The sequence below is a fragment of the Thamnophis sirtalis genome, unplaced genomic scaffold (genome assembly GCF_051295495.1).
Source record: "Thamnophis sirtalis isolate CommonGarterSnake01/CBP01778 unplaced genomic scaffold, rThaSir2_p1.2 scaffold_3, whole genome shotgun sequence".
In the NCBI taxonomy this organism is placed as follows: domain Eukaryota; kingdom Metazoa; phylum Chordata; class Lepidosauria; order Squamata; family Natricidae; genus Thamnophis; species Thamnophis sirtalis.
In genome coordinates this window covers 169,905,574-169,925,778 of record NW_028261383.1, presented here as the reverse complement: position 1 = coordinate 169,925,778, position 20,205 = coordinate 169,905,574, and the positions used below count along the sequence as shown (strand labels likewise).

The 20,205-nt window shown below is 41.9% G+C and overlaps 1 protein-coding gene across 2 annotated transcripts in view; it reads left to right on the top strand.

Moving 5' to 3' along the window:
• The first annotated feature begins 894 nt into the window (after positions 1-894).
• The window catches only part of L1CAM (L1 cell adhesion molecule), an 82,082-nt gene continuing 62,771 nt past the window's right edge, over positions 895-20,205 (top strand). For both annotated transcript variants that reach the window (XM_087710888.1, XM_087710887.1), the window contains exons 1-6: positions 895-1,007; positions 10,803-10,817; positions 11,070-11,175; positions 13,964-14,160; positions 15,172-15,294; positions 16,962-17,132. In XM_087710888.1, coding sequence (XP_087567014.1) covers positions 917-1,007; positions 10,803-10,817; positions 11,070-11,175; positions 13,964-14,160; positions 15,172-15,294; positions 16,962-17,132 — 703 coding nt within the window. In that variant the 5' untranslated portion in view covers positions 895-916. The remainder of the gene's footprint in view (positions 1,008-10,802; positions 10,818-11,069; positions 11,176-13,963; positions 14,161-15,171; positions 15,295-16,961; positions 17,133-20,205) is intronic.

Sequence of the window (20,205 nt, the reverse complement as noted above, 5' to 3'; positions counted from 1 at the left end):
CCTGGTCATCAGAAATATCTGCTGGGGTAGGCTAGCATCTTATGAATCTATGCTGACGACAAGAGCTGATAAAATGGAACTTTATTGAAATCTACGGTGTTTGATGTTTGTCTTCTGCATATCCATTTTATCTCTCCATCTTTATGTATATCCAGGGTGTTCAAAAACTCATTTAATCTCCCCCCCCCTCTCTCTCTTTTATCCTCCATTTTATTACTCTGTTTATCTGCCTCTCTCCCATTCTCCTTACTCTGCTATTTCCATCCATCAGCCCTCGGTTCTTTTCCATTAGTCCTTGCACAAGCGTCTTTCTTTTTCTCTCTTTCCCTTCAACACCCACTCTCATAAAACCTTCTCCAGATTCCCACCCCCTCCACTCTGCCTCCTTATGATCCATTCTCTCTCGCCTGAACAAAAGAAGCTCTCCCTTTTCCTTCCGTACTGAAAAGACATTCCAGGGCAAATTCTCCAAATTGGGGTGTACTCTGCCTTTATTCCAATTTAAGGATAATTCCTAAATTCTATTTCTCTTCGCAACCCTCTCTCCCGCTCCCTTATTTTAATAGTCATTGTGAAAAGAAGGAGGCTTCTCTAATTGCTTATCCACTTCACACAGCACGCACCTCCAACAAGTTGGACTGAAGGATGATGCAAACAAATAAACACAGGGCTTCAATGCTTTTTCTCCCCCCCCCTTTCCTCCAATCCATTTTGCAGTCTGCACTACAGTCCTTGGGGAAAGGACATTTTCCTGGGAGGGGGAAGGAAACCAATTTACACTCTTCTTCTTTTTTTTTTTTTTGCTAATGCATGCTCTTTCTCTTGTTCTTTCTTCAGCCACAAGTCACATTAGGGCTTGTATGCAGCTGTCTCCTTCTTGGCTATATTGCTGGCCTGGCCTGTGTTGCCAAAGAAGATGGCCTCAACACCCGCCTGCCTGCTGATGCTGTGGCCGCTGGTTCTGATTTTCTGTGCTCCAGCAGAATCCATCAAGTTTCCTGAAGGCTGTGAGTAACAATGATATTCTGCTGCATGTGTTTTAAAATGGGAAGGGTGGAAGCTCTCCTTGTATAAGCATTCACAAGCGGGAGGGTCTGTGAGGCACTCTGGCTGCCTTTTGTTAATTCTGGGTCAATTTTGGAGCCACGAAACAGCACAGAAATGTTCTGGAGGTACGGGATTTGGAGGGGTGTGAGCGTTTTCATTTTCAATGTTTTGTTAGAGCCACAGAGAATAGCATTTAAGGCACCTTACTCTGTTTTCTTGACCGAATTAATATTCTGCTGCTTCTGAGAGGGCTCAAGGTGGCAGACACAGAAAAAAGTCTCACCCATTTTATTCCCAAACAACTCTGTGAGATAGTTTGGACTGAGAGATAAAAAGGGAGGGAGATGTGCGGGAGGGAGGGAGGGAGAGAGATGCTCAAAGCTACCCAAGGAGATCAATAGTTAAGAGGGAGACTCCGCTGTAGTGCACTGTCTTTCCTATTATTTAGGATATTAACTTTTCTAATAATGTTCCACATCTTAGTCTGCGCAGTATCGTCAGAGATCAATGAGAGGACCCCTTGGGGTAATAACACATGCCGCCAACCTAACAGGACAGCCCCCCCCAAAAAATAAGAGAGGTATAGAGGTAGCTCTCAAATTACAACATTAATTTAACCACCATTTTGAAGTTGCAGCGGCACTGAAATATTGACTTATGACTAATCCTCACACTTATGACCATTCACATGATCAGAATTTGGGCATTTGGCACCTGGCATTTATTAAGCATTGTTGCAACATCCTAGGGCAGTGTTTCTCAACCTTGGCGGCTTTAAGTCCTGTGGACTTCAACTCCCAGAATTCCCCAGCCAGCACAGTGTTTCTCAACCTTGGCAGCTTTAAGTCCTGTGGACTTCAACTCCCAGAATTCCCCAGCCAGCTATGCTGGCTGGGGAATTCTGGGAGTTGAAGTCCACAGGACTTAAAGTCGCCAAGGTTGAGAAACACTGCCCTAGGGTCACATGATTGCCATCCGAGACCTTCCCAGTTTCTTTTAGCAAGCAAAGACTATGGGAGAAGCCGGATTTGCTTAACAACTGCATGATTCACTTAACAACTGCAATAATTTGCTTAAAAACCATAGCCAAAAAGGTTGTAATATTGGGTGTGAACTCACCTAACAAATTCCTTGTTAGCAACCTAACAACCTGGACCTAACTAAGTTGAAGTCTACCTGTGTTGATGTTGATCAATACAAATGGATGCATGGTTTATGACAAGAGAAGAAAGATAAATGGGGAAACAGGAATCACTTAGTCCAACACTAAAGAGAGTCTTTTGCACCCACCTGCTGCATCTCAGCTTTATGACATTAGTTCTACACACCATGTCATCATTTGGTGAACTATTTACTAGCCGTGAACCTTTTTTCCACATTCTTTGAAATCTCCTTTGTGCAAACAATTTCATATTTCTGACATTTCACAACACTTAAGATAGATTGGTCACAATACCATTGAAAAGGAGACAGACAGTTCTAACAGACAATGAACACGAGTCATCTACAGTCTTAATAGCAGACGAAGGGGTCGGTTCCTGCCAGTTCTAACCTCTTCTATAGAAGAGGTTCCACAAATCTACAGTGCCGTTTAGAACCGGTTCCAGCTCCTTCCCCCTGCCCGTCCGCACATCATCAAGATGAAGAGCGAGAGGAGGAATTCTGGGAGTTGAAGTCCACAAGTCTTAAAGCTGTCAACTTTGAACACCCCTAGGTTTTTTTTCCTCTAAAGGGTTAGGGGTGCAAAGGTCTTGTAACTTGACAGCTTTAAGGCTTACGTGCTTCAAATGCCAGAGTTTCTGAGCCAACATTTTGATTGCTAGGCAAGAGCGTTGTTAAGTGAGTTTCACCACATTTTACAACTTGGCCATGCCCACCCAGTCACATGGCTGGCAAGCCACTCCCATCCAGTCACATGGCTGGCAAGCCACTCCCACAAAGCAGACCACACCTACAGAAGAGGTTCTAAAAAAATTTGAAACCCACCACTGAGCGGATGTTACCCTTTTATCTTCTAGCTATATAAACTCATCACATTATTTATTTTGGCTAACCTTTGTTGTGCAAGAACAAAATGTACAACATAGTTTACGCCAATACTGTTTACTAAACTCCATAATTTCCTGTCCTTGAAAACTATCTTTGCTTATACCTTATTCATTCACTGATTCATGCAGGCCTTTTTTTTAATTCTTATCCCTTTCTTTTTGATAATCTTATCAACTCCTATATCTTTCTCGATATATACATCTATAACTTTCTTTCTCAGCACAACTGCTCTTCTTATATTTGTTTCGCAATCCACACTTCATTCTGTCTATGACTAAAACCCTTAAGTGTGTTTATCAGTTGCTGGAGACTTTTATATTTCAGTCCACATTAATTCAGGACCACTTTTTCTTTACCCTATATAATCAGGCAATCCATGTTATATGGAATAATTTTTATATAATAAGAATTCTAGATCGAAATCCAGATACCTATTTACCAGATCAAATTGCAATAGCACAATCCTCTAGTACTGTAGTTTATGCTTCTTATAATTTGCCAAATATAGGAGGAGTTACAAATTTTACCTTCTTCTCTGTTGCATACCGATTTCAATGATAGTTTTGAATCTTCTTAGTTCCCCTCAACAAGCTTTTTTTAAAAAACACAGACCAGTTTTCAGCACCAAGGACAGAAATCAGGAAGCAGGTATTGTCTTTTAACACTAGGGAGAGCATTCAAGGTTAGCCTCTGCTCCTCCCATGAACATCATCCCTTCACGAGGTTTTATCTTGTGGTGGTACAGCTAATAAACATGAATTCTTCTGTCCTGTCCAATTAGTGAAAGTGTACATTAGAGCAGAGGAGAACAATGGGGGGAAAAGGAACCGTGATGTGTTTTAATTTTCTTTTTTTTAATGTCTAAATCTGTGGAACAAAACCACTCCTTCCTCTTTTGGCAACTTCTCCGTTAGGCATAATTCGTACTCTGTATTCAGTGTCAGTTGGAATCTGACCATCTGGAGGTGGTGAAAGTCTGAAAACAAACATATGCGTGTCGAAATAAAAATCGTGCTAAGAGGCTGGTGCATTATTTTGTAGTAAGTCAGCTTCCTAGGAATGAGAATGGTTGTATCGAAGAAATCTTTAAAAAAAATCAAGTGGGCCAAAGAGTCTTAGGGGAGCCAAATGGCAGGTCCACAAGCATTGTATTTGCATACTCTTGATTTAAACCAATCTCCTATAATGGTTTCATGCGCTCTACATGGGGCTGCCTTTGAAAAGTGTTCGGAGACTACAACTAGTCCAGAATGCAGCCGCGCGAGCGATATTGGGTGTACCAAGGTACACCCACATCACACCTATCCTCCGCGAGCTGCACTGGCTTCCCATTGGTCTCCGAGCGCAATTCAAGGTGCTGGTCATTACCTTTAAAGCCCTACATGGCCTAGGACCCGGATATCTGCGAGACCGTCTTCTGCCACATATTTCCCAACGACCGATAAGATCGCACAGGGTAGGCCTTCTCCGGGTGCCGTCAGCCAGACAATGTCGGCTGGCAACCACCCAGGGGAGGGCCTTCTCTGTAGCCGCTCCGACCCTCTGGAATAAACTGCCCCCAGAGATCCGGACCCTACCCACTCTCATGGCCTTCCAAAAGGCTATTAAGACCTGGCTATTCCGGTAGGCCCCGGGCTGTTGACCTCATGACCGAGGTCCATCCCCGATTAGACAGGGTGTATATTGTGGCTTTTTAAATCTATGTTTCTGTGTTTTTAACTTTCTATTTTTAAAAATGTATTGTTGTAAGCCGCCCGGAGTCCTTCGGGATTGGGCGGCCTATAAATTCATTAAATGATAAATGATAATGATGAATAAATGGGATGTTTTTGAACAGGACATGAAAGACCAAGGTGAAGCCAGTCTGATGGATCTTTTGTGTCAGGGAGGATATATGAATTCTGAAAAGCATTGTCCTTGACAGTGTTAACCTGATTTTTTAAAAGGCTTAGTTACTTGGCATAAGATTTTAGAAGTGGACTTGAGCATATGAGAAAATTTATAGGTAGATATTAGGCTTTATGCATTGTGGTGACAGATTTTTGGTGATGTCCATCACTGTTATGTAAATATTTTGTGACAAACTCTAATGGCTGCATTTTTTGAGATGCTAATTGTTACTGACATTGTCCAAGAATCAAGTTAGGAGGGGGCACTGTCTCATCCAGAATTATTAATGGAAACCACAATAATATGATGGCTAAATTATGATTTTTATAAAAAACAGACCCTAAGGTGGACGTGAACCAGTGGTGGGTTTCAAATATTTTTGGAACCTACTCTGTGGGTGTGGCCTCCTTTGTGGGAGTGGCTTGCTGGCCATGTGACCTGGTGGGAGTGGCTTGCCGGCCATGTGTTTTCTTTCTTTCTTTCTTTCTTTTCTTTCTCTCTCTCTCTCTCTCTCTCTCTCTCTCTCTCTCTCTTTCCTTTTGTCTCTCTGTCCCTTTTTCTTTTTTTCTTTCATCTCTCTCACTCTTTTTCATTCTTTTTTCTTTTTTTCTTTATTTATTTCTTCCTTTCTTTTTCTTTCTCTCTCTCTCTGTGTCAGTCTGTCTGTCTGTCTGTCTGTCTGTCTGTCTGTCTGTCTCTCTGTGTGTGTGTGTGTGTGTGTGTGTGCGTGCATGTGTGGCAGTGGTGGGTTTCAAAAAAATTTGGAACCTCTTCTGTAGGTGTGGCCTGCTTTCCGGGTCCACTGGTGGAACCTCTTCTAACCGGTTCGGTAGATTTGACGAACCGGTTCTACCGAATAGGTGCGAACTGGTAGGAACCCACCTCTGACGTGAACTTACAATCTTATGCTTTCTAGCCGGCAGAAGGTACCGATTTTGGAGAAAACTCTATGATGCTTCAGATCCTAAAATGTTCAAGTGCTGGATTCAGAAGAAAACGAAGTATTGCAAAATATGATGCTATTGAATGAAAGAGAAATCTGCCAAATTGAGATTAATTTCCATCTTATTTAAATACAATTTCAGGATTATGTATAATCCTGTTGTTATAACAGTTGTTTTAAACTGATGACCAGTTGAGAAGGGAAAGAGACAGCATTTTTTTTGTTTTAGCCCATAAAATGAATTGTTTGTGGGTCTCTAAGTATCGTTATCAGTTACAGACACACACAGTTTAGAATAGGCAGACTCTAATTCAGTTCATATGCAACATAATGCTATTTATTAGAAGTACTGTAGTGGTATAGTGTTGTATATAGTGAGCCGTATGACTCACTGTAGATGTTAGTGTCATAACTTATTTTTTTTTACATTTCATAAATTGTACGCAAATTAGTTTCCCCTCCTCCCAGATTTCTAATCTTAGCTTATTGATTCTTATTAATATTTATTGATTTGATTTCCAAAAAGACTGGCGAATTATATTGCGTCTATTAATACGTTGTAATTTTAAGGTCCATTCTCCAGACTGTTTAGAAATCAAATCAAAATCTTTCTTCCATTTCCCATTTTTAAATTTATTTTTTTTTTTTTGGAAGAGCTATGAGTTTTGCTCTGGGCTTCCACAGGCCTCTGGAATCATGTTACGATTTGCAAATCTTAATTTGCAGCAGTGATAATGGTGGAGACAAACTCTTTCTCCGATAATAAGCTCATAAAAATTCACCTTTCTGTTTTGGTTCTTTATTATTATTATTATCCCATTCCACCACCACCTCGCCCTCACTGTGTGTTTGTGCGTCTTGCTCTCCTCTTCTGTCTGGATGAGTAGGCAAGGAGATCCCTGGAGACCCTTTCCCCCCCCCCCCCGCTAATTGGATCGGAGCTTTTTTCCAACCTGTCGCTGACTCAACCAAACACAACACTTCCTATAAGAATCAATTCAGCTTGTTAAATTAAGGGGGCCCGAGGAGGCTAGCTGAATGCTTGGCCTTCTCCATGACACATTTGATCTGTAAGGAAGTGAAAAGGCATTGGCATAGGAAATGCCTTTCTACACCTAGCCTACCCACAATATAAGACCCTCAGGTTATAAACCATTCCCTGCGAGGGCATTGTGATCTGCAAACATTCATCAGCAATAGTGTTTATTTCCCTGCTGTGAAAACCTCACCTGCTGTGTTTCAAGCATTGTCACTGATGCTAAGGATACAATTTCAGCTTTCACTCCCCAGTCCACTCCTGCACAGTATACAACCAGCTAGCCACCTGCAACTCCGATGGCCCTGTTCATTGTCCCCTAGAAATGTCAGGCAACTTTTCTTATAGGGAACTGAATGAAAATGAAGCACTTAATATAAAGTGCACTGTCTCGTGATGCTGATTGACCAGTGAAATAAAGAAGAGGATAGTTTGTGGTTTTATAACGAAGCACACATGCTTTGCATACAAAATACCCTGTATTCAGATCTTGGCATCACCTAGATATGTCCTAATATCCGGAACTGGTTACTGATAGCCAATGTAGATAATACTGAGCTGAATTAACCCACTGACTTAATTAAAAGTATTTTTAGGATAATTGTCCTATTATTTATTTTGATAATCTGGTCTGTGTGTGTGTTTGTATAAGAGTAATAAGTGTGCATAATGTTCCAAGTATAAAATATTTTGAGCCTGAAGTGGGCTAACTGAACACTGCCTTGATACTCTTACAACCTCACCAGGAGCTGTATCAGTTTGAATTGGGCATTCCAAATATAAAAGACTTCCAGCCCCACTCCGAATGGTATGATTGTTGTGTTTTTAGTAGTATATGGTCTTTTGTTCTGTAATTTGTTTGTTTCCCCCTCCCTTGAATTGTGAGCCGCCCTGAGTCCCCTCAGGGAAAAGGGCGGCATACAAATAAAGCAAATTCAAATTCAAATTCAAAATGTGTTTGCTCTAAACTTAGGATACTTGCAGTAGTACTTCCTATGGGGATGGAACAGCCTCTTTTGAACATCTCTTACATATAAATATAGATTTGTGGAGCTGAATATGGTTATAAAGGAGAGTCACCTGCATGTCTTCCCTAAATACCCACGCATGCATCGATTCCACTAAAAAACATGCCCATATATTATATCTGTACTATTATTGCATTTTCAATTTGCATTGTGCTATAGTATAACACTGCAAAGCTTCAAAATTGTAGCATATGTTATAAAACGTACACTATCACCTGCAGTTAGTCCTCGACTTATACCACAATTCATTTAGTGACTGTTCAAAGTTACAACAGCACTGAAAAAAGTGACTCATGACTTTTTTGCAAACTTTGCAGCCCCCCCCAGGGTCATGTGATCAAAATTCAGACACTTGGCAACTGATTCATATTAATGGCGGGTGCAGCCTCCCCAGGGTCATGTGATCACCTTTCGTGACCTTCTGACGAGCAAAGTCAATGGGGAAACGAGATTCACTTAACAACGGGATTACTAATTTAACAACTGCAGGGACAACTGTGGCAAGAAATGTCTTAAAATGGGGTAAAACTCAATTAACAATAGCAATAGCAATAGCAGTTAGACTTATATACCGCTTCATAGGGCTTTCAGCCCTCTCTAAGCGGTTTACGGAGTCAGCATATCGCCACAAAAGTCTGGGTCCTCATTTCACCCACCTCGGAAAGGATGGAAGGTTGAGTCAACCCTGAGCCGGTGAGATTAGAACGGCTGAACTGCAGATAACAGCCAGCTGAAGTGGCCTGCAGTACTGCACCCTAACCACTGCGCCACCTCACCACCTTAAATGTATCACTTAACAACAGACATTTTTGGCTCAGTTTTGGTCGTAAATCAAGGACTGCGTTTATTTCCCGGCACTCTCTGCATTAAGAGAGGACTTTAAAAGCAACGGCTTTCAATTCGGAGAGCAAAGGAAGCTCTGAATTGAACTGGCTACTAAAGAAAAAAACATGCCCCCTCTCATTTCACAATATGTTGAGGGAAAAAAATCCCTATTCCAATTGTCTGAGTCTTCAGGTCAGTGTTTCTCAACCTTGGCAACTTGAAGATGTCTGGACTTCAACTCCCAGAATTCCCCAGCCAGCATTCGCTGGCTGGGGAATTCTGGGAGTTGAAGTCCAGACATCTTCAAGTTGCCAAGGTTGAGAAACACTGCTTCAGGTAATTTTCGATGGGCGCACAAGTTTGCTTAGCTCAACAACTTTTCTCTTCGAATGCCACATCAAGAGGTGCAGCTTTTTCAAGCCATGAGAAGTCTGAGGTAATCGCCACGAGTCACCATTTGCCAACCTTCATCTCCCCCTTCCAGATGTGCCAGGCTTCATTACTAACTATCTGACTCATCATAATCAAATGAGAGTTAATGAAGCTCAAATGTCTGGAGAGTATCAGGTTGGGAAATCTCTTGTGAGGCATCGTTTTCCTTAGAATTGCAACTATGATATTTTCCTTTCCTTTAATACAAATCTGTATTAAGAGAAGAGAGGAGATTCCATCTCTTCTCTTCTCCATCTCAAATTTGATTCCATCTCTTCTCTTCTCCATCTCAAATTTGCTGCTTTCAAGATCTCTTACTAATGAAAAAAGGAAAAGGAAACGAACCAACAAAACAAGCAAAATTAACCTTCCTCTCCACAAAAAAAACACACACATTATTTCCACCCTGGGAGTTGAGCGTAGCACCACCAACCATTGGGCAATCATCTCTTGCTTGCCATCAGCATCTAGATTTGATTTGATTTATTGCATTTCTATGCCGCCCTATTCCCAGAGGGACTCAGGGCGGCTCACAAACCAAGTAAGGGGGGTGGGGAAATACAAACAGGAGGGGAAAAAAACAACGGACAAACAACTACAACAATTTAAAAACACTCAACAACCACACAATTCGAGCGGGGGCGGGGAACTCGTCAGCCCCAGGCCTGTCGGAACAACCAGGTTTTAAAGGCTTTGCGGAAAGCCTGAAGGGTGGTGAGGGTCCGAATCTCCACGGGGAGCTCGTTCCAGAGGGCCGGAGCAGCCACAGAAAAGGCCCTCCTCCGGGTGGTAGCCTATCGGCATTGGCCAGTAGATGGAATTCGGAGGAGGCCTAATCTGTGGGATCTAATCGGTCTGTTGGAGGTAATTGGCAGCAGGCGGTCTCTCAAGTACCCAGGTCCAATACCATGAAGGGCTTTATAAGTGACGACTAGCACCTTGAAGCGTATCCGACGACCTATAGGCAGCCAGTGCAGCTCGCGGAGGATAGGTGTGACTTGGGTGTAACGGGGTGCACCCACAATCGCTCGCACGGCTGCATTCTGGACAAGCTGAAGTCTCCGAATGCTTTGTGTAGATTACACAAAGGGTACAGAAAGTTATTTTCCCACTTTCAATGAACATGCCAGACTCTGTACTTTTATCAGATGAGTTTCCTGCAAGCGTCCTGCTTTCAAATGTGGAATTTTTTACTCACTCTGCTCTTCTGTAGAAGTACTGTTTTCATCCTGCCTTGCTTTGAATACCCTAATGGTGCAGAGGAACACAATTGTTTCATTCACTGAATATGGCATGCTGACATCCAGCCGGCTTTCCTGGTCACTTATACCATATCATCTTTCCTATGGGTTCTGGCTTGCACCCTTGTGCTTCCTACTTAAAGTGTGCTCGTTTGGCTGATCCTGTTGTGGTTACGCATTTCTCTTCCTTTTGGTCTTGCTCTTCTCACAAACTGTGTGCTTATGTTTTTCTTGAGGCCCAGGAATGATGGAATGATTACTAATAAGCACTTCTCTTTTTTTTTCTTTTGTTGTTTTTCTTGCTGACGCAGTTGACCGGACAAACTGTGAGTCTTCCACAAAAAGGGGTGATGGTGGTGATAATGGTGATTGGGCTGGGATGAGAGAGGAGAAGCCAAACAGTCATTGCTTTGCTGATATGAATAGCGCATAGCTATGCTTTTATACCCTTGTCTGCAGTGCAAAGATATGACATTATTCTTGGATAGGGTGAGGTCTTCGAAGTATGGGACCGGTGGTCCCTTCTGTGTTGGATTTTTGGATTGCTCATTTTCCGTCCCACCTTTTCTGTTTCTTAGTACAACAGCCACCTGAATTCACAACACAACCAGACCAGGAGATTGTTTTATACCCCACTGATGAGATTATCCTGAAATGGGAGGCTACTGGAAATCCCTCTGTGACGTGAGTGTGGACAAGCTTCAATATTGTTTCCCCTTATCCTGGCTCCGTTCCAAATGGAAAACATTTAGTGGGAATAGCAATAGCAATAGCAGTTAGACTTATATACCGCTTCATAGGGCTTTCAGCCCTCTGTAAGCGGTTTACAGAGTCAGCATATCGCCCCCCACAGTCTGGGTCCTCATTTTACCCACCTCGGAAGGATGGAAGGCTGAGTCAACCTTGAGCCGGTGAGATTTGAACCGCTGAACTGCTGAACTAGCAGTCAGCTGAAGTGGCCTGCAGTGCTGAACTCTACCCACTGCACCACCTCGGCTCTAAGAATGTCCTCCTTAGGATCCTAGGATAGTTCTGTCCATTAGAGCTAAAGACCAAAACGTATCTTTTCTTGCTTTTATTTGTTGGAAAATAGACAACTTTCATGTTGCGGAGGGGCAAGGAAGAATTGGTCTGGGGAAATAGATTCAACTATTTTTTTCTTAAGCAGTTTCTCTAGCTCTCTGATTTTTCTGGTTAAAATTGCTCTTTCCCCCAAGGCAGGTATTTGAGTGTAATATCAGCAGCTATATTTTGGGCCCTGGGGTGGGGGGAGCAAGGCGGAGTTGGGTTGGGGCCACGGTTTGAATAAAAACAGTCAACTACCATTCCCAGTGCTATGGCCATAATTTAATTTAACATTGCTTTCCCCTCCTCTCCGCCCCCTTCAACAACGAAGAAAAAGGCATCAGAAGATCTAATCATTTATCTCCCAAGTCAATATAATTTGGCCTGGAGACACTTTTGTTATTATTAATGGAGGCCTGCTGACACTGGGAAATGTTATTGTTAGAGAGAAACCCCCAATTTGGTGTTTGATGATGCTAGGAAAGGTGGAAGAAAAGAGAAAGAGGATGACTAGCAGCAAAGTGGATGAACTCAGCTTCGGTGGCAATGACTGCACTGTTGGATGACCTGAAGAACCAACTTAGGGACAGATTGTCTTGGGGGGAAAATCTATGTCATCACTAAAAGTCAACACTGACTTGATGGCACATAATCAATCAATCAATCAATTGAAGTAGTTTGCCTGAGAGAGACTGATTGACCTAAAATTCTCCAGTGACTTTCTGTGACTGAGATGGACTAGGTCAGTGGTTCCCAAACTTGGCAACTTTAAGACTTGTGGACTTCAACTCCCAGAGCAGAGCTGGCTGGAGAATTCTGGAAGTTGAAGTCCACAAGTCTTAAAGTTGCCAAGTTTGGGAACCACTGGACTAGGTAATAGCAGATTCTTTATAATTTTCTCCATGTGTAAGAGTACCGATGTGTAGTGTCAACCTCACTCATCCAACTGCTATATTGGGTTAAGAACACTGACTTCCTTGGAAAGGCGTTGTAGAGATAATATATATAGAAATAATATTCAGAACAAAGGCATCTAATTACCCGGTGCACTTTTTTCTACCTTCAACTCAATATTGAGTCCTCACAACTGCCTGGAATAGGCCCCACAGTTTTCTAGCTCAGGTTTTCTTCAGGAGTGGTTTGCCCTTGCCCCCCTTTCAAGGGCTGAGAGAAAGTGACTGGCCTAAAGTCACCCAGTTGACCTATGCCATGACTAGAACTCATGGTCTCATGGTTTCTAGCTTGCTTCCCTAACCACTAGACCAGTGTTTCTCAACCTTGGCAACTTGAAGATGTCCGGACTTCAACTCCCAGAATTCCCCAGCCAGAGAATGCTGGCTGGGGAATTCTGGGAGTTGAAGTCAGGACATCTTCAAGTTGCCAAGGTTGAGAAACACTGCTTTATTATCTTGTTACACCTCCTTCGTAAGAGATGCTTAGAGGGTTGGCCCTCAAATTGAGAGGAACCCCAAACACCATGGGGCCAGCTTACTCCTGAACATTGTGAATACATTATTATTTTCACACACAGAGCAACCTAAAGACTAGACTGGAAATGCGTGCCCCCTCTCATCTCACAATATGTTGAGGGGAAAAAATCCCTATTCCAATTGTCTGAGTCTTCAGGTCAGTGTTTCTCAACCTTGGCAACTTGAAGATGTCTGGACTCCAACTCCCAGAATTCCCCAGCCAGCGAATGCTGGCTGGGGAATTCTGGGAGTTGAAATCCGGACATCTTCAAGTTGTCAAGGTTGAGAAACACTGCAGTAGACCAAACTGGATTTCCAAAGATACTATACAGTAATAATAATACAAGACATGATAATTCTGCAAGGAGCAAATCTGTATGAATTCCATTTTTTTCCCCAGCTATAACCTTCCTCTGTTTCAAATCTAAGTCCCAATTTTGATTCAGAACAAAGCCATGTAATCATATAGTACTCATCTCCTCTATATGCAGCCCTGAGACTGCTGGTTTTAGGAATGGGTTTCCAGTATTGATATTGGACTTTTGCACAGTGCGCAATTCTCCTAGGTTCTGCTCTGTTCTTAATATCTCCATGATTCCCTCCTATGCTGGACATGTCCCTGACCTTACTTGGTCCTCTGATCCTCTTCTAATTGATTTCTCTCTCCTTACCCCAGTTCTTCTGTGTCTCAGAGGGATGATTGTTTGCCTGCTCTTAAATCCCCCAACTGTACATTTCCACCGCCACCTCGCCAGTCACACCCACCTTAATCAATGCAGACTGAAAACCAAGGTTATTTATAGATATAGACCAACCTGCCAGTCAAAGGTTATTAAAAAAAGAAAAAAAATAGCACAGGAACTCAGTAGGAAGATTGCATCCCCTTTCCCTTCTCCTTCCCTTTTCCCTTTGTCATAGTGTTTTTTCCCTTTTGGCAGGTACCGCTGGACCAAAGATGGGGAACAGTTTGATCCAGAACAGGTGCGAGGGATCAAACAGTTGGAAAATTCGGGGACTCTGATCATCCATGCGAACAATGGAAACGTGCCAACTCGGTTCAATGGGTTGTATCGGTGTTATGCCAGCAACATATTGGGCACAGCCGTGAGTTCTGAGAGCCGCATCATTGTCGAGAGTGAGTACCTCTCTGCCTCCCCCCCTCCCCAAGGTGTCCTTCCTACTTTCCCCCCTCCCTCTTTTATAAGTGTGCCCAACAATTCTCTTTCTTCCTCCAGCTCTGCATCATTTGCACACACCCATGTGCACATGCGTTCACACGCAAACTTCTCTCATTCTGGCTTTGCTGATGAAGCTTATTTTAGGAGCCACAATGATGCAGCTTAAGGTGTCCATTGCACAAATATAACCCCCCCCCCCACACACACACACTTCCAATTTTTGGAGAAATAAATTTCTCCCTCCCTCTTGCCATAAATGTCTTTTTTCCCCGTTTACCTGCCTGGGTTCCCTGGAGTGCAGCCAGTTGCTCTTGTTCCCATGGATACAGTTGTCATGGTAGCATCGTGTCATGTGATGTAATTGCCAGCCCCTCCTTCTCCTGCCTCCCTTCTCTCCTGCCCCGCCGTAGCTCTCTGCCCGTCTGTCAAGGAAGAAGGAAAGATTTAAAAGCTGGAGGGATGCAGGAAAGGAGACACCCATTGACATCAAAAAGGATGCATGATTTAAGAACATCCTCGCTTTGTTCCAAAATTGCACTGATCCTTTATTCTTCATCTTGGCTGAAGTTCTCAGAATAAATCAGAATTAATAATAAAATGCTATTGCTGTGGCTATTGAGGAGGTCGTGCTAATAAAGATTTCAGAAATCAGTCAAGAAGTCCCGTCTAAACAAGAGTGTGTAAATGACTACTAGTTTTCTGAGACAGCAGATGGGTTGGTAAACTGCTTCAGCTTCAATTGGCTGAGCATGGCAAAGCATCTCCACTCTCACTGAGCAATGATCAAAAACCTGTTAAAATACATTTTCCCCGAGGCACAGTGAATAACTGGGTATATTAAAAACCTAGCCCAGAGGACTCCGCAGCCAATTTCTCTCCATGTACAGTAGCCTTTTCCCCCCCTCCATGATAATCCCCCCCTCCCCACATTCACTAATTGCTTCGATTCCTGCTTCATTGCCTTCCAGATGCCCCACAGTGGCCAAAGGAGGAAGTGGCACCCATCACAGCAGAAGAAGGGACCCACACAGTCTTACCCTGTAACCCACCCACCAGTGCCGATCCGCCTAAAATCTACTGGCTCAACAGCAGTGAGTATTAGAAACTGTTAGAAGGGAAGAAGGAAGGAAAGGAGGGGAGGAAGGAAGTAGGGAATGGAGGGATGAAGGAAAGGAAAGGAGTGGAGGGTGGAAGAGAGAGAGCAAGAAGGAGAGATAGTAGGAGAGGATGAAGAAATGTGGAGGAGAGCTAGGGGAAGAAGAAAGAGGTAAGGAGAGGTGGGTGGAAGGGAGAGAAAGAGAAGGAGAGGAGGGAGGAAGAGAGAAAAAGGGAAGGAGAGAGGGTAGGAAGGAGAAGAAAGAGGGTAGGAGTAGGGGAGAGGTAAGGGAAGGAGGAAGGGGAAGGAGAGGAGGAAGGAAGGAAGTAGAGAAGGAAGGGAGGGAGAAAAGAAAAGAAAGAGAAAATAAGGTGGTGTCATAGCAGGTGTGAAGGATGGTAAACAAATCATTCCAAATTATACCTTATAACCTTTTAAATGGAATAATAATAATAATATAAGAATGGCAAAGAAAAAGAATAACTATGTGAATGTATACCTATAACTGTATGTAAGAGAATAAATGACAGTAAAAATATAAAGCACAATATAGGTAAATAATACTTGATCATAAGTAGCTAAGTATAAATAAATAAAGAAGTGTATATAAAAATGGATAACCAATAACGAGATTATGAACGCAAGATAGAAATGTATAGAAGGGAAAACACTAACTGCAAAGAAACCGATTCGGAACTGCTGTATGATATACGATGGAACTTATTGTTCCTATGTTGTTTTTAAGTCATGTGTCTGTTGATGTGTTTATGTGTTTAAAATAAAAATTAATAAAAAAAAATAGAAACTGTCTTTTCCAAAGACTGTGAATTTGATTGTGACAGATCACGTGGACTGATTACTTTTTCTCAAAGAACTAGAAGAGCCGGCGGTAAGCCATGTGCTTTGGAGGAAAGGCAAGAGGTTCCCAACACAAGAGAAGGAATCTGGAAGTATTTGATGGATAGGGATGGTAAATGGGTAGGTGAAGGTAGCTGAAGGGTAGGTGAAGATGGAAGAATGGCAATATTGGCACACATGTTTTGCAAATACTTGGTCCCCGGTAATCTTTTTGATCATGTCATTCAAGAAAGATGTTGAACTCTTATAGATAACCTGATTAAAGATTAAATCTGATTAAAGATAATCTGATTAAAGATACAGAAACAGATAAATGCATTATAGTGTTTTGCTTTGAACTGGCTGCTGGATCATTTCAGAATATATTACATGCCAACCTCTGTAATAATCCCAGAACGTATGGGAAAGCAAGAGAGGGGAAGGGCTTTCTATAAACTTTTAGGAGACATGTTCTTGTTGGAAAGAGAAGGTTTGACTGGGAAGAATATGGGTCCAATCCTCCACTCTCAGGGATTAATTTGCACTCTGGTTTAGTCCCAAGTGCATGGAATCTGTTTTGGAAGTCAAAATCTCCTTTTGAAACACAGAAAAGAATTGAGTTCCTCTGCTGTGACCACCTCCTCCAAAATCTCCTCATGAAGATGATCATTGTGACTTAGAAGGAATAGAATAACTTTGCTTTCTTTCCTCAAATGAATGCTTGGGCCAAGAAACAAAGTGGTTTGGCATTTGGCTGTCTTAGGATAATTTTTCCCTGCTTTGCTGTGTCTCATTTGCCTCTCCTTCCCATCTCTCTTTCTGCAGAGATTGAGCACATTGCCCAAGATGAACGTGTCACTGTAGGGCAGGATGGAAACCTCTACTTTGCCAATGTACAGATGAAGGATAGTCAACCTGACTATATCTGCAACGCCCATTTCCAAGGTCCCAGACTCATTATCCAGAAAGAACCCATTGAACTAAAAGTCATCCCAAGTAAGTCTTAAGGTCACCCTATGTTGAGGTGCTCGGTGTGGTTCACCGACAAATGCGCGCTCGACAAAAGCACGCCTGACGAAACCGCGGTGAGAAAACCGTGAGTTCTAAATGGCGCCAACGAATGAGCGCAGAAGCGTGCCAACAACAGCGCGCCGACAGAAGCGCGCTCTAAACCTAACTCTAAACCTAACCCTGAACCTAACCCTAACCCTAACCCTAACCCTAACCCTAACCCTGAACCTAACCCTAAACCTAACCCTAAACCTAACCCTGAATCTAATCCTAAACCTAAACCTAACCCTGAACCTAACCCTAAACCTAACCCTTAACCTAACTCTGAACCTAACCCTGAACATAACCCTTACCTTAACTTAAATCGCGCTTCTGTCGGCGTGCTGTTGTCCGCGCGCTGTTGTCGGCGCATTGATGATGTTGCAGTTTTCGCACCACGGTTTCGTCGGCACGCTTTTGTCATGCGCGCATTTGTCGAGTCACGGCTTTGTGTGGTGGAGTGAGGAAGTAGCTGACTATTGCAGGAAGATATCAATTACATCTTTTTGGGGGGAAATTGTTTTTATTTTTAAACAAAAAAAAAATTCTCATCCATTACATACAGCATGTTGTTTGGTTACAAGTGTTTTTGCATCCATATTCTCAATTACATTTGCAATCACAGATTTTTCATCTAATATAACTGGATACCTCACTTTCATTGTACAACGTATATTCAATTACAATTAATATATATATTTTCCCAATAAACCTAATTCCCTTACATTCTTGATTGTCTGTTTAATAACAATATACCTTTATATAATCACATATCCCGATATGAAAATTTTACCAACCATTTATATTTGTATATCACTGTTTTCAATTATGTATAATCCCACCAATCAACTATCGAGTATGCTTATGTTCATTATTGTCCTTATACATCATACATTCAAAGAAAGATGTTATTCCTTCATTTTTCAACAAGGTATTCTAAATAGTCACTTCATATATTTTTAATTACTTCCTTATTAAAATTATTTATCAACAAGATATCTTTATAATATATACTTAAAGTTATACATTATATCACCAATCCTCTATCAAGTATACATAAATTCATTGTTATCCTTATCCATTTTAAAACAAAAGTTCTAAAGTATTCAATTCATATATGTATCAGTCTTTCATTGTATCATTGTTAGTCTATTTCACAGCATAATTATATTATCACCAGTGGTGGGTTTCAAAAATTGTTCGAACTTACTCTGGGGGGGGGCTCCTTTGTGGGAGTGACTTGCTGCCCACGTGACCAGATGGGAGTGGCTTGCCGCCCATGTGACCGGATATGAAGATGCCGACGACACTTGTCAGAACCACCTCAAATTACCTCACACACAGCACTGGCATGCATAAGAATATGATGTAAACTTGTTTTTTAAAAGGCATCTTTGGTTTGCGTTAAAACAACTTCAACACACGCAATGTTCTGATTGCACCACAAACGCAGTAGTCATCCTTACCTTTCACAGAGGCACTGAGGTTTATAAATATGAGCATGATAGTGTAGAATAATCATATCCAAGGACCAGCGGTGGGTTTCAAAAAATGTTTGGAACCTCTTCTGTAGGTGTGGCCTGCTTTCCGGGTCCACTGGTGGAACCTCTTCTAACCGGTTCGGTAGATTTGACGAACCGGTTCTACTGAATAGGTGCGAACTGGTAGGAACCCACCTCTGATTATCACTTAACTCCTTCTGCCTACCCAGCTTAACATTTGAATTGTGGAAACCTGCAAAATTATGAGATGAATTCTTGCCTGAAATCCTTATTAGAATCTATCAATGGATTTTGTTGTTGATTATCAATCATTTGCTTCAAATTTAGTATTTCAGTTTTCCCCATCCTGTTGCCCTCCAGATGTGTTGGATTTCCATGGGAATTAAAGTCTAAGCATCTAATGGACAACACATTGAGGAACATTGCAGCTGTTGCTTCCCAATATTGTTCTTTGATGGTTCTCACTTGGTATCTTATTGCTCAGTGTCATTGAAGTGGAAGTGGTCATCTAGGCTGTTGGTTCACTGACCAATGCTGGCACCCAAATGAAAATATCCCCATTTAATAGTTGCCCAACTTCTAACTGAACACATCCACAAAGGAAAATTCTTCTGACAATTAATTTTATTATCAAAAAGCTCTTACCATTTGGAATGTTTATATAACATTGAACCCAAATCTGACTTCCTGTAATTGAAAGACTGTTATTCTGTCTTTCAATTCTATTCTGTATTCTGTGTCCTGCATTATCTTCCTCAAGGACACATTAGTCAAAATGCATCAATGTAGAATAAGGTAGAACGTTTCTTTCTTTCTTTCTTTCTTTTAACTTGGGAAACTGCCTTTAATATTTGGCAGCAAAAATCTATTGCTCCCTTAGGGAGCTTAGAGATAAGTGAATCAAAGAAGTGGAGGCAGAGTTTGTGAAAAAACCAGAGATGAAATTATGAAAATTGAAAGGTATATTCATGCAAAAGTTTAAAACTCTTGAGAAGAGCTTTGTAGCAGTGAATTATGGAAGAATATGATGTATTATTTATTATCATTACGTAATGCTCACCAGTTAAATGATTTACCAGAGATAGCAAGAAACTACACCAAAGATAAAGTCTTAGAGAAGTGATGTGTTTTTTGTATGTTCCTAGCAACGACCGAGACAAGAAGCTGACGAATAAAGCTGGGGACACTAAATTCAAGTCTTCGGGATCACAGATCTCATTGAGGGAACTTTTAGCTGATCTCTTATCTCTCTGTCTAGTATGCCTCATCAAGCTGTTGTGAAAGTTAAAGAGGAAGAAATATCCAAGGGAATAACTCAAGCTGCTCCGAGTTTCTTTTCAGAGTGAGATAGGCAGCATATAAACGGGATGAAGGAATGAAAGCAGGCAGGCTAGGTCATAACCTCATTTAGAAAGCTTGGAAAGTTGAACTAGGCTTTATGAAGGAGTGTGTAAAACTGCCTGCAAATTAGTGGAGCCAATGACACATTTTTACCCTCAGATTATTAATTTATAATC